Below are 15,181 nucleotides of genomic sequence, written 5' to 3'. Positions count from 1 at the left end.
TGCATTCCCTCCTCAGCTCTCTGGTTCAGAGGGCGATCACAGAGCCCACCCAGCCTTCACACACTCTCTGACAGACCCAGTGAAGCTAAGTTGCACTAATTGAATCCCCATTGTATTGTCAGGATTACATAAGCAGATCATAAGATTATGTCTAAAAAAAAAGACTGCCTTGATGTGTTAAAGGAAGGTAACAGGCAGTCTAGCACTCGGCCCCAGCAAGAGGCAGAGCTAGGTCTGGATATCGGTACCCACCGCCTTTAAGATATCGCCTAAAATAATCCAAGTAGCATCAAACTTTTCAAACCTTTTTGTACTGAAAAAACTAAACCCATATTTGTGTAGCGTGGCTCACAGCCAATCACTGCGAGTGTTCTTTGATGTAATGTAATGTGTGTTTTTCCCCACTAGCAGCTACCCATACAGCCTGTGGAGTGGTAAAGTGGTTCAGTGTTTGACAGAGTTGGGAGTCCCAAAACGTTTGAAGGTTTGGCTACGAGGCCTGTGGCCCCCGACGAATATAAAAGCAGAGGCAGTGGTGGTATTTTAAGGACGGAATGAAGGAGGGAAAAAAGGAATCAAATGAAGTACTCTCTTTTTATCAGTGTTACTTTAAGGGTACTGGTACTGGTATCGTGTTTTTTTTGTAATCGTATTTTGCACATATTGTTCAATAGGTGGGTGTGATCTAACAGGGTTTCATTGTTCAAAGTAACTTTAAAGGAGCTAGATATGTGATTTTGAACAATGATATAGCCGTAAACAACTATTATCTACATAAAGATACAACAGATTAATTGCGTGCTGGAATCCGAGCTCCTCTGTTCTTTGTTTTTGTTATCAGGCCGGCCTTTTAGTGCATTCGAGTCCTTCCCTTTGAAACTGTTGGCCATATCCGCATTCATAAAGCCACTAAGAGAGTGACCTCCCACACAGCATTGTAAGAACGAGATGGCAGTGTGACATCTGGACCTGCATGTTGTATTGAGAACCTTTAACATGTATACATTTAATGACATTAGCCACATAAGCTAATGGTCAAACCAGACCAAGCAAAACCCTGAAGCACAGGCAACAAAGTGGGCAACAGTGTGCTACTCGATTGCTTTGTAGGAGGAGAAACAACTCCTTGTTTGATAAGTTAAAGTCTCACTTGAAAGCTGCTTAAAGGGAAATTGTATGCAACAGCTTGTATACATTTGTGAAAACTCGCATCCTCGCCAAGAGATGGGAAGATTCCGATTGGTGTCTCAGCATTTATTACCCCACAGATGACGCATCAGTCCCATGAGCCCCTGCTCTAGTGTGCAGGGGTCCGTTGCAGTCCACTGGACTGCGAATCAACAGGCCAGATAGGGGCTGACACCACGGATAAATCCCTACTGTTCTATCAGCATGCCAGCACATTCCTGAGGCAAGGAAAAGACCCGGCGAGGAAGCATTTGATCACTTGGCACTGTCCCCTAACAGAGAGAGACCTGGCTGAACCTTCAGCACCCACAAAGCTGGGTTTTAGTTATGAAGCTCTGACTGCTCCTTTATCGTGGGAGGATTTCTTTAAAGCTGCTATGATTGAATTTTTTATCCACTTGGAGGCAGCGCAACGATATGAAAACACAACATTGACAAATCATCAGCGTATAAAGTTGTTGTCCAGTTCGACTCCCTGCTGAGAACATGCAAACGTCAGTATCAAATCAAGCTCAGCTTATCGTTACTGACATTGAGATGTCCGCGGATCTAACAAAACATTTTCACAGGACAACTTCACAACTGACCCAAGAGTTCACCCCGAGGTGCTGAATCACATGTTTCATATTGACGGTGAGGAGATTCTCTGGCCGTAGGATTAGTCGTGAGCAGGAACAAGAGGCCGACAGCGCATCAGGAAATATTTTATTTGAACCAGAACTTTACAGGTGCAATGAAACTGAAACCCTGCGGTGCTCACTATGGAGGTGCAAGAGCCCGGACCTGTATCACCGTGTGTCGCATCGACTCAATCACTGTGATGTGAAACAGACCTTTGGTGAAAGTAAAGATGTTTTGCGAGAGCTTAAAAATGACTGTAAATGCTCCCAATGACCTTTGCTCTTGACACACTTCCAACATTCAAACTATAAAGAGAGGCAGAAGATAGAGTCTCCCAACCCTCTGTATTATTAAAGCACCATTAGGTGGGAGTGGATGAGTGCAGTGTGGAATTCCTCACATACAGAGCAGAGCTCCCACCCTGTGTTCGACCCCCCCCCCCCATCACTACACACCCTCACTCCAGGAGACAGAAGGGAGAGACACTTTTCTTTGATGGAATATTTCTTAAAGGCTTAAAAAGACATACAAAATATTCCAAATTATTGCAAGACACAAAAGATTAGAGGGAAAAGAAAACATTTTGGGGAGCAGAAGCACATATGTTTTGCATTTGTTATCCTGTTAAACTTCCTTTTGGAAAGAGACGTTGATTTTGAATATTTCACATTTCTTGAGAGTCACGCTAACAGCGTGGCCCATGACTGTCGGTTAGTGCTCCAGACTGAAATATCTCAACACCTGTTGGAGGGAAAGCCATGAAAATGACATTCCCACCAGTCTTATCTGCACTTTGTTGAGCGCTAATAGTTTGTATGTTTTATCAAACATTTAACTCACTGTGCCTGCACTCACTGCAGAAAAGCAGCATTCTTTCTTCGTGGCTGAATTTGGGTCTGACCGTGTCATGAGGGTAAAGCCCCACTGAGAAAGAATGTTTTATGTGTACATGCATGTAGGGAGGTTTCAAAAGTTAACATTTTAAAACTTGATGTAAATTTGGGAGAAATGTGCCTGCTGGCGACACAGTACTTTTGCAAAAATAAACAGCAGTGGTGCCTCGGGACATCTGTATCTGCTGTGGAGACATGTCTGTGATTCTTATTTTTTTTTATGTCCCTGGCCTCCAAGACAACAGATGCAAACAAAAACGAGGTGCTGCTTCTCACATCATGTAAACTGAAAAGTGCAGGCTGCTTATTGCCACGTTTGCTAATGAACAAGTTACTCGCTGCCACATTCTCTGGAACAAAGGTTTGTCCATCTTAAACGCTAACGATTTGCGTGGTTGTATTTGATGGCTGGGTTTGTCTGATCACACCAACTTACAATTGATTGGACACATTAATGAATCCACCCAGAGTTCAAGATGAGTCATCAAAAATATGTTTGGGTTTTACAGGAATGATTATTCAACAGATATAGCAAACAACAGATACATGAACAATAAAACATGGGACTGGAAACTTATGTAAAGGTTTTCAACATCAAAGCTGCAATTTCAACCGCGAAAATAGATTTTCCTAAAGCTCTGGTATACATCCAACTTGACAACAATAATAATAATTACTAAAACTACACTACAGACAGCGCATGTGAAACGTTTCCAAACGTTGTTGGTAATTCTGGTTCTGATCAACAGAAAGTGAAAATAAAAACCCACCTTTAAATGAACTGTACTTCTCAATAATTATTACCGTTACTAGAGAAGTGATATATCGACTGCAAAACATTTAGTCGAGGTTTCAAAGATCACGTATAAGAGACACCAGCTGTCTCCAACAATCCCAACAGAGCTTGATCTGCTCACACGTTTCCATCAGAGTTCAGACATTGAAACATTCAGTCACATCTTTTAGTCATTACATGCATTTATTGGAAAGGAACAAATTTCGCCACACATTTCTTTGTGATTACCAGCACTTTTCAATTAAGTTAACAAATTATTAAAATTTCTAAAATTTAAAGCATAACAAACAGTGAGGGGGGGGGGGGGGGGCAATCTATCTGTTGGGTGGAAAGGAGCAGGAAGATTGCATGCTGCTCCTTTTTAGAAAAACAAAACACACACCTGCCTCTACCTGTCAGGAAATAATACAAAGCAGCTCTCTCCACCAAACATACATGAAGTCGACATTTCATGTAAAGCTGCTCGCTTAAGTTCTTGCTCTGTAAAATTCCAGACAGGAGTTGGATTTGAGCGCAGACATCAGCTCCTGCAGTGCGGTTTCCTTTACTTCTGTCTCCTCTGTGTGAGACCAACACGGCCCACAGCGCCCCCTCGTGGCCACAGCGTCACCCCAGAGTTGTGTTAAAAACAAGGACTCGGATCTGTGCTGCTCCCTACTGTTTATCATCGTCAACCATCCAATCATATTCACCTTTCCTTCCAACACAGATTACACTGCCCCCCCCCCCCAAAAAAATATTTGCTCTTGTTTGAATCTGAAATATACATCAACATGGGGTTAATCTTTAAAAGCAACCCCCAAAAAGGACAATAAAAGATAAAATGAAGATGAGGGCGAAGAAGAAAAGGGGAAAAATAAATCAGTAAAGGCTCATGAAATAAATAGAAAATTACTAATTTCTCAACGCAGCCCGAACAGAAACAATTACCGAATCTGAAGTGGTGAGTTTTGAAGGCAACGTGAATGATGAGCTGGAGCGGTGAAGAGGGAGAGATGGCGACAGAGACCGAGCTGCTTTTCTTGAAAGAGTTTAACACGACGACGACCGGTTGAACAAAAGCAATAATAATAATAATAATAATAATAATTATAGAGTCTGAAAGTCGCAGAGAACCGAGGAAAAAAAAAGAAGAAGATGTCAATAACTCAGACATCTTGCAGAAGTTCCGTCTTTTTCAGCTGGGAGCAAAATGACCGGCTGTCACTTTCAGAAAGCGTTTGAAAGGCAAGTAGAGAGACAGTTACAGCTCCTCCACATCAGATCTGAGGAGAGCAACCGGAGGGAGACGCTGATCCCTGAGGGGCCAAAGTGAGTGAGGAGAAAAATGGACAAAGGGGGAGGTCACTTTGGCAGAGGTCCCTTAAGAGCTTTTTTTTTTTTTCTGGTCGGGAGTGGGAACACATACATAAACCATTGACATTTAAACAGACACGTTAACATCTTCAGCTTCCTCAGATATAAAAACCTTTGACGGCGACTTACTTCCAGAACTATTGTTTAAAGCCAGCAGGTCCGCTCAGCACCGTCCATCACCGTTATTCTGTGTCATCAACCCTTTTTTCTTATTATCACCGTTATGTTTTTGTGTATGTACTTCATGAAGAACCCCCCCCCCCCCCCCCCCCCCCCCAAAAAAAACAAAACAAAACAAACTTAAATTGCTAGATATTTCCCCAACTACAGTGGAAATCTACACACGAGAGCAACAAGAGGGAAAGGTCTGTGTTCTGTCTTTGGTTAGTGTTTCATCCCCCGGCTCTCTTCTCTCTCATCCGCAGGCGGCTGCTTGTGTGTAAAGACTGCAGATTAACAAAATGTAGTGATAACATGGTGATTTTATTTCTCTTCCCCCTCCTTCCTCATAATGTGCATATGTCTGTGTGTGTGTGTGTGTTTCAGTGGTCAATGTCATGTGGATGTAGAGGGTTCCATATTTGTCACAGCAACGCTCCAGGAGTTGATTTTGTCCTATTGTCTTTCCATAATTTGCTTATATTTTCAGAGAGCTTCGACTCTCACACCAGGTCTTCTGTCCTTTAAGGAAAGGTTGTGTCGGTGGTAAAGTCAAAGAAACAACAAAAAACATCGTCGGGCAACCAGTCACGTAGTAGAGCCAGACAAACAGAGTGGCGTTTCCTCTCGTCCTCACTGTCCCTGTTGAAGTGAAAGAGAGGTGACGAATCATTCCTGAACGTAGTAAAACCAGCTCAATAATGGCAAACCTCTCTATCCATGTAAACATCTTCTGATAAAACCACTTAGCTCACTGTGTGCACACTGTGTAGTCTGAAGCCATTACAGCACTTGTTTTTGCAACATATTTGGCATTAAAATGCGACTTTGGCTGCACATGCAAACCTAAACTGCCGGCCTTAAACCTCGTCCACACTGGCTGCAGCAGCAGCGGCTGCACTTGCAGTCTTCCGTCACTGTATTCAGCCACAGTATTGCATTTTGGCAACATTCAAAGTGTGTGCATTGATGTCAGCAGAAAACCGACTCGTATAGTAGAAAAAAAACAATGCTGATCAGACAGGTTGTAACCGAGCCAACACTTTATCCAGATTGGCCATCACTTAATTTGGCTGTAAAACCAAAAGTGAACACAGCTGCAATCACTGCGCAGAAGAACTGTATGCACAACTACGGCAAGTACGGAAGGCCAACATTAAGGAGGACTGTCTGTAGTTTACAACGGACGGTTTGAGAAATAACTAGTGTTTTTACATTGCCGAGTACAATGTTCTCCTATACTTCCTAAATGAGATGCATTTCTCTGGTAAAGGTGTCGTATGTTGTTGTATAAGATAAATGTTTACCTCGCATCCTCATGGTGCCTCTCTGCCCGTCTCCAAACTGGCTTCTAGCAGCAGCTCCTCCAGCTCTTGTCCACAGCTGACACTCACTACACAAGTGACACACAACACACATTACCAAACAGGATTTTTATACCTAAAACCAACCGCACATGCGACTGTATTTATCTAAAAACACAGCAGAGATCAGTGATTACAGCGACTCACCGTGCTCCATCACACAGCTGCCTGGTTTGGGGCTTTCGGCATCAAGAAGATGGAGGGAGAACTCAGGCTTCAGGCCGTTGGGTAGAGCTGAACCAACTATCTCCTCCGGAGCCTCAGCGAAACACTCGTCCTCGTCTGCAGAGCTCTCATCGGGCGAATCCTCGTCCTTGACTGGGGACACGGACTCGGTCGCGACAGGTTCGGGACTCTTTGAGGCTTCCTCTGCTTGAGGATTTAACTCCTGAGCTCCACCTTGAGTGACAGATGGCTCCTGTTGATCAGTCTGGACAGAGAGAACAAGCTCTCCTGCCTGCTCATCTGCCTCCGTTGGCTGGTTTGGACATGGTTCCTCTTGGGTTGGCTGGCTGTCGTCTTTCTCTGTTAAACTGGGTTTTTCTGGTTCGTCCTGCTTCTGCGGCTCCTCTTTTTCTTCCTCTGTTTGATTCGGCGACCGAGTCTCCTCTGATGCAGATGTTAGCTCATCCGGTAGGTTTTCAAGAGCACACGGTAACGGCTGCTGCTGCTGCGTTTGTACCGCAGGGATACTAGTCTGGGTTTGACTCGGTTCACCGAACAGTTTACACCCTCCTTCTGTGCTCACCTGTCTCTCGTCTTCTATAGGACCTTCCTCCTCCTCTTCTTCCTTCCACCCTTCTACACAAGTGGGCTCAAGTTGGGGGCTTTGAATGCTCTCTATCACCTCCTCAGTGAGCTGAAATGCTGCAGCCTGCACTGACGAGGAATTTGAAGGCATGGCTGGTGCTGGTTGACTTGTATCTGTCACTTCTGGATCTAAAGTGCAAGCGACCACATCCTCTGTGGGTTGCCCTGCAGACTGTGGCTCTAGTGTAGTATGGAGTGCAGACTCTAAGTGTGCTACAGGACTCTGCCCTGTGAGTGTACAGTCTGTTGACGGAGCAGGCGAGCTCTCCTTCACGTCTTCTTGTGTCAGTTGTGTAGCTCTTTGAGATGAGGGCGGGGGCTGTGTCTGCTCCTTAGGGGGGGTGTTCCTGTCTACAAGCTTCTTTGAGGCATCTTTACCGCGGCTGGGAGCTGCAGGTACACCCATCTGGACCTGTAGCTGCTGCTGCTGCTGCTGAGGGGGGCTCTCCACCCGAGTTACCATAAAGATCTTGTGACCCCTCCCTGGACTAGAGACAGATACACAGCGACCAGGAGATGGAGGGGTGCCTGGAGGAACTGCGGATTCTGTGACGGTGATGGCGGAAATGGCACTCGGCCCGGCAGCAGGTGAGGCGGACGGGGGCGAGGACGTACATGAGGCACTGAGCAGGGGCTGTGCAAGCCCCGGGTGGGTTTGAGGATTAGTCTGGATAAACCGAGTGGAGGAGGTCGACGAGGAAGATGACTTTGTTACCACCTCCCCGTCCTCATCCTCAGTGTCTGAGTCTGAGTCCAGGATCATTTGAGGAATGCTCGTCTCAGTGCTCTCTCGTGACTGGCTGCTTGACTGTTCTTCGTTCCCTGTTGTTTCACCTTTTTCTCCTCCGTCTGTAACCTCTGTGTCCCCTCTCTCCTCTGTTAATGGTTCTTCCTCCTCTTCTTCTCGGGTCCCATCCTCTGTGGCTATTTCAGCCATGGATGCCGACTGCCTCATCTGCTGCTCTGTTTCCTCCTTTTCCTTAGCCAGGATGAAGTTCCTCTTGCAGCCATTCTGGATCTCAGCCAGCAGGGCGCGCTGGGTCTCAATGAAGCTCTTCACCTGAAAAACACGAGAAAAATGTTTCAAACATGGAGCAGAAAACCACAAGAATACAAAGAAATCAAAGCAACCCTTCAGGCTGCAGTTTGTCAGTAATATCTTTATTTCAAAACACAATTTTCTTGAAAAAACTATAGCTGGGAGCGCTCTGGAGGCCTTCGGGTTTAGGAGACCTTTATCGTCACTCCCCATCTCTCTCCCCTTATTTCCTGTCAGATATTTAATAAAAGGCATAAAATGCCCCGAAATATCATAAAAGAAGGCTTAGGCTAGTATTGTTCTGTATTGTAGTTACAGCTATTGTAGTTATTGTCAACAAATCCAACGAAGACGTCATAGTTGCTTTTGTCCATCTCTCAATACTTTCTGACTTTTGTAACCTGTCTGTAGCTCTCAGCACCAGATCTATACATCCTTACTGAAGGCATACATGTTAAAAAACCAGGTCATAGACACCATCATGCATCATCCCTCCCTTTACTTCCTCCCCTCTCTTCCAAAGCCTTGGCCGCATGCTCACCGTTTCTTTTTTGGGTTCCCGGTCGAGGTCGAGACGCAGCAGAGAGGTGTTGACTTTTAGGGCGAGTGACAGCGCCATCAGTCCGCCCGTCTTGATCTCATTCTCTCGAAGGTCTAGACGCAGCAGTCTGGGGCTCTCGGCGATGAATTCAGCCACAGCCACAGCTCCTTTAGCACAGACAAAAAAAGAAGAAACAAGTCACAAAAGAAAGCAGGACAGAAAAACGTCCTCCACAAACACTGACCGGCACTAGTTCCCACCTTCGCAGGACAGCTTGGTGGAGGCGAGGCCCAGTCTGAGCATGGAGCGGTTGGAAATCAGTCCGTCCTTCAGCTTGTGGACCCCTTCATTACCCACAGAGTTATGGCCGAGGTTCAGAGTCTCCAGACTCTGGGTGCATGGCTGAGGGGGGGCAGAGAAAACACAGAGATATTGAAGTGTATAATAGTTTCTTTAGCAATGGTAGAATGCAGTTACGTGTTCACAGCTGGCGTTTGTCGGGGGAATCATGAATATACATAGAAATGGAATGATTAACTGAGAACAATTATCTTTCCTGTTAGCTGTTGCTATAACCTCCCAGTGAGTGCCAGAGCGGTTTGAGGTCTATAATCTGCTTTACTGTGTAAACAAATCTTAATTCATCTATTAATTTCATCAGTGTAGAGGCCTCTTCTCTTTACACTCATTGCTGTTACATGCCCAACAGTGTGGAGACTAAATACACTGTGGTTATCTGCGGGGTTATGAGTCAGACAGTCACGGGATGTTCTTTATCAGTATAAATTATGCTTTTAGGCCATTTTTGTGTGTGCTGCATCATCTCACAAGCCTCTCTATCAGACGGATTTCTTGGAAGATAAATGCTCTGCACTGCTCTCATACGGTGGTTCCAGCTGATAATGTAAAAGTACCGGTAAGTACAGCAAAATTCATGTTTTTAGTGCTTTTCACAGACTGAAGTCACGGAAGTGTAGCACCCATCCTCCGGGTCCCCCTCAGGTAAACACTGGTAGCTCTGTAAGCTCGTTCGCCATAGTTTGCATTGTTGGAACCGTTAGCTACGACATGTCGAGAGGCAATCAAAGCTCTCAATCTCTGCTCTTGCATCTTTATAGCTCTCCCTGATCCGATCAATAGTTTTACTGCACAAAATGTGATCTCATCTCATAAAACAGTATCGATAAACAGGGAATAATGTCAATAAGAAACATGGTGCAAAGGCTGTATTATTGTCATTCAATAATGTTATTTATGCCGTTTCCAAAACGTCCTGTGGTTCCTTTAAAAGTAGAAAGCAAACAGCAATACAAGTGAATCTGGCCGAGACTGTAATGACTCAGCACTGCAGTGTCTAAATGTAAACACTACAGTACTAAAACAATGAAGAAGATAATGACGCTATCGCTCAACCGCAGACATGAGACCAGTGACTTCGGTCATGGATTATCTGTGCCAGACATGCTGTGAAATCAAACCAAGATAAACTAAATGCAAGAAGACGAGTCCCGAGTTCACATCTGCTCACCCAGCGAGACCTGACTGCACAACATGTCAGCTGTATTAACGTGACGCACATTAATCTATCAGCTGCACACCCGTCACTCACAGGTTTACACAAATAAACTGAGTTGCGTTTTATCTCCTGAAAAGCAAACGCGAGTTATTTATCTTTTTCGTCTTAAACAAGATCCTAAGGAGGTTAAAAAGCTGCATGAGCAAATGATATCTTCAAATCTTGTTTTAAGCAGATAATCCTCAGTCAGTATCTCTGGGTAAACTCTATCCGTTAAATAAACCAAACTCTGTCCAGGTGTGGACTGAGCTACAGCACAACCTGTACACGTGGAGGTGAGGTCCAGCTGACGAGCATGATCAGATATGAGGAAAGGAGGTATGAGAGCAGAGCTCTGTGTGATCACTTCTTTAATAGAGTAATGAGGAGAAAATTGAATTCTCCCTGCCTAAGCTGTTATACACACACAAACAGCCATTGTGTTCCTCTTGAAACCTCTGATAAGTGTGTGTGTGTGTGTGTGTGTGTACCAGTGCAGCAGCGAGGTAGCCCATGCCATTGTGTGTGAGCTGGTTGTTCCACAGCACCAAAGTGACGAGGCCTTTCCTCTGCTCCTTTAGTCCTTCGCACACGTAGGCAAGACCTGTGATGACAAACGGCGACGCACAGAGTTAGCACATCTGCATCCAACTTAACTTAAATACATCCCAATTTTAACAAAACATGAAAAATAGAAAAATAGTCTAATTTGAGGCCGTCCGGTGCATTAGCGGCTAACTCTTTGCATTATCCGTCCTAGCAAAAGCACCTCACTTACTGTAAACATAAGAAAGAAATGTGCTAGAATGAGTCGAGTATTGTGTGAGCATCTATAGATCAGGTATAGATGAAAGATACGGTATTGGTGGAAAGCAAAGCAACAAACACATTTTTACACCAAGACCTGGATGTTATTTTTAGCTCACTAGTCAGTCTGGTATGCAGACCTCTAAACGGGGATATTTGAGTGCGTTTGGCAACATAATGCTGTAAAATCCGAATGAATAACTCTTTACTGCGGAAGAAAAGAAAGATGGCCAAATGTAATACTTTTGTTTGCCTCCCAGCTTTTACTTTATTCTATTTATTGAATTATTTTGTATTACTTTTACTGCGATGATCTAATTTCCCCACTAGGATCAATAGACTCATCTTATCGGAGTTTGTGGTACTGAGGTGCACAATAAACAAATCTATTTCACAACACAGTTCCAGCGTGACTATAAAACCATTATGCTGCGGGATGCGTTAGTGCTCCATCGCGGCTGTGTACCAGAGTCTAGGATGTGGTTGTTGCGCAGGTCCAGGATCTGAATGTTGTAGTTGAACTTAAGCAAGTTGCCAAGTTGGGCCGAGTCCTGCAGGCCATTGAGCTTGTTGTCTGCCAGGTACAATTCCCGCAGGTTCATATTCATCTTCAGAGCCGTAGCTGTCCAGAGAAATATATATCGTCAAGAAAAGAGAGGGAAGAAGAAAAACACAATGTCAGAAATAGAGGACTATATTCTCAAATTGGGATTGTCAAACACTGACGGCAGGCTGGGAAGAGGAAGGGCTCTGCCCATCTTACACAGTAACATGAGCGGCCTGCCAGACAGACCGGCGTTCTCTAGGTGGAGGACTGCCAGGCTGCCACTGATCCTGAGTGCTCGTGCTACAAAGGGAGCCGAGTGGTCCAGCAGAGGAGTGTTACGTGCATCCAGATACTGCAGAGAGCTCGTCTGAAACACCAACGGGGACACAATTCATTTGGTGAGTACGTATAAAAAGGGAGCACACCCAAATCGCTGCGGTCGTAAACCGATGAACACGTCAACAGACTCCATTCATAAAACATGATCCTCAAATGAGCAAATGTGAATGACAAAGATGATGTGTATGCACGTAGTCACCCAGATGAAGGCACTTCAATATTAGTTTCCTTAATCCAAGGCCTCACCTCAGGGATGCAGGGATGCACACTTGTCAAAGCATCAGTGCTATAAGATCTATTGGGTTTAGCTGAAAGTAGCGACTGAGACCTTTTTTTATAGACAAGCTACGACTCAAACAATCTACAAGCTGGCGTCTCTGGACAGCTTTTCATTAATCATCACACACCTGACGCTAAGACGAGGGAATAAAAGCCTTTTACAAACACTGATCAGACGAGGAATGAGCTCCACACACAGTAATACCGTTACATTTTTGGAAACACAATTATTGTATCATTAGTAACTGTGATTGAGAATTTGTCGATTTTCCCTTTAGGTGGGAAAGTAAATGAACTAAACCTTAAAAAACAAAATACAAATCGACCACAAGATTAATAACAAAGACTGTAAAGTAATTCGCGGTTTGGCAAACGGATTAGTGTTGCTCACTGCGATGCACTGCCAGGCTACAATACAATAAACCAGCCAAGCCAAACACATCCTCAAACTCTACAATCTAGTAACCCGATATAAACATTTTGAATTACTACATTTTGTTTAGGACGTGTTTTGCATGTTTAATTTCACACCGTAAACTATTACACAGTATAGAATTAGAAAACAAACAAACTCTGAAATATGTTCTTCAGAAAAGCTTCATCCTCTCTCTTCCTCTGACACAACCTAAAGTACCTTCATATGGTTTGTTTGACAAAGGCTAACCTGCAGCTGTTCATATCCATGTGTTCTGTCACATGTATTGCTTGAGGGGTGATATATTAATGGGTTTTTGCCTGGCGGCCCATTTGTATTCTACACAGTAAGCGATAACGGACGTCAAAGAGCTCCGTAAAGGGCAAGACTTTAGAAGAGCAAAGGGAGGAAAGGCCAGCAGCGGAACAGAGGAAAGATCGATCTTCTCCCCTGGGCACAAAACTACAATTACACAAGTAAAGAAAATTTTTTTCAGTCAGGAACACAAAATGCACAACAGCAAATGTTTGCACTCAGTTTGGTCTGAAGAGCACAGACACAACCAGACCAGCGTCGTCCATCACTCCTTTTCTATTTTACAAATACTGCTTTTATTGTCCGTCTGAGGAAAGATAATCTCTCTCTCTCTCTCAACACCTCCATCATCCTGTTCATTCTGTCAGAATCCAGCCTGCATTCTCCTCGATACTAGAGTATTATTTATAAACCGGTGCAGCACTGTTGAAAGCGTTGACACGTCATTCCACTGATCTCTCACCTTCCTCATCATGTGAGCGGCAGCTTGCCATCCCCGTGTGCCGATGTGCTTGTTGAAGGAGATGTTGAGATGTGTGGCCGACTCGTAGTACTCGATCATGTCGAACAGAGCGGAGGCACCCTGATAATAAGAGAAACATAACAACAATTATGGCATTTCAGTTAAAATCGAGCAGTTTTACAAACATCTCACGGTTGGTCACCGTGTCAGAATGCTGAAAGAAATGTTAAATGATGTAATACTGAGAGGTTTATTTTAGAGTGGGCCGATTTATAAAGCTTTTAATTAATCTGCCGATTCTTTCCTTGATTGATCATTTTGTCTCGAACATATCAAAAATAAGTTGAAAATGTGGTTATTATTTCTCTGTTAGTCGGATCAACATTCCAAAATCTAAAGGTATCCAGTTTACTGTCATTTATGACACTGAAAAGCTTCAAATCTTTTTAAAATCTTAACATTTGAGCAGCTGGGAACAGCAGATGTTTGGCATTTGTGCTTAATTAAAACATGACCTGATTCATCAGTGTAGATTAACTTTCTGTTGATTGACTAAACAATCCTCGCTGCTTTTACATTATAAATTTATGTGTTGATTATTTTCACAATAGACACATTAACAGCTTGTTCTCTGAAACACACAAACTGTGAAACGGTCCAAACCTCAAAATTCCCTTTCCAATTATACACACAATATATAGTATATACACACACACACACAGAGACGTTTGAGACACTGAAAGCATCAAAAGATTTTTCTTTAAAAAATTTGAGTAAAAGACCTGTTATGTTTGTAAAAACAAGAAAGGTTCATTTCTGCTCTGTTGTAGAGATAATAAGAAGAAGAACACTCGTTGAAACCCTGTTTGGTAAAAGGAGCAGATGAAGGACTGAAGTGAGATGTCAGGTGATGCAGCCAAAGTGCACTCATGTGATCGGAGTGCTTTCATCTCATTTTGGTAGCGATGTGGGGTGCATCTCTTTCATCCAACAATGTAACAGTGTTTATGACACAGGAGGTGGATGGCTTGATATTTTTTGCTTTTCTGCATTCGTTTTGCATGTTTTAACATTAGCTACTGGGTCATGTGTGGATTCCGTGTCTTTTACTCAGCAACAGTTAAAAACAAACTGAAACTCCACCAGAACCAACAGCCAGTGGAGAATTTGCTCAACTGTGCAGCAGATTGCGGGATGTGACTAGCGGATTACGATGACAGTGTGAGCGTTGAAGTTCATCCTCCCCTGAGGCCGATGAGAAATAACAAGACTGCACAGCGTCTCATATTTACCTTTTCCCATTTGTGTGCGTGTGTGTACACACACACACACACACACACACACACACACACACACACACACACACACACACACACACACACACACACACACACACACACACACACACACACACACACACACACACAGACATTTTAGAGTCTATACACTAGTGTGTTTATCTACAGGGTGGGGGAAGGTGAGTCACATTCAGCCCAATAAAAGCCATCTTGTGTTTCTGCTCCTCCCCATGCTTCTAAAAACATGTCTCCAAATCTATTTCTTCTCCTTTCATCTTCCCATATCATTACAAGTACTGGAGCTCTGCCGAATTCAACTGCTGCTACTGTACGATTCTCTCTCTTCACCACTCGATTCCTTTTCTATCCCACCCACCTCCGTTCTACCCTCGACTT

The 15,181-nt window shown here is 43.9% G+C and overlaps 1 protein-coding gene across 1 annotated transcript in view; it reads right to left on the bottom strand.

Annotated features, from left to right (window-relative positions):
• Positions 1-5,121: 5,121 nt before the first annotated feature.
• The window catches only part of ppp1r37 (protein phosphatase 1, regulatory subunit 37), a 35,682-nt gene continuing 25,622 nt past the window's right edge, over positions 5,122-15,181 (bottom strand). The window contains exons 5-13 of the mRNA XM_079271882.1: positions 13,488-13,607; positions 11,893-12,043; positions 11,596-11,751; positions 10,814-10,926; positions 9,028-9,169; positions 8,768-8,934; positions 6,525-8,247; positions 6,321-6,406; positions 5,122-5,655 (exon numbers count right to left, since the gene is read on the bottom strand). Of these exons, the coding sequence (XP_079128008.1) occupies positions 6,330-6,406; positions 6,525-8,247; positions 8,768-8,934; positions 9,028-9,169; positions 10,814-10,926; positions 11,596-11,751; positions 11,893-12,043; positions 13,488-13,607 (2,649 nt within the window). The 3' untranslated portion in view covers positions 5,122-5,655; positions 6,321-6,329. The remainder of the gene's footprint in view (positions 5,656-6,320; positions 6,407-6,524; positions 8,248-8,767; positions 8,935-9,027; positions 9,170-10,813; positions 10,927-11,595; positions 11,752-11,892; positions 12,044-13,487; positions 13,608-15,181) is intronic.

Source organism: Melanostigma gelatinosum (assembly GCF_949748355.1).
Source record: "Melanostigma gelatinosum genome assembly, chromosome: 7".
In the NCBI taxonomy this organism is placed as follows: Eukaryota; Metazoa; Chordata; class Actinopteri; order Perciformes; family Zoarcidae; genus Melanostigma; species Melanostigma gelatinosum.
The sequence above is the reverse complement of the archived record's forward strand: the minus strand, read 5'-3'. Positions and strand labels throughout refer to the sequence as shown.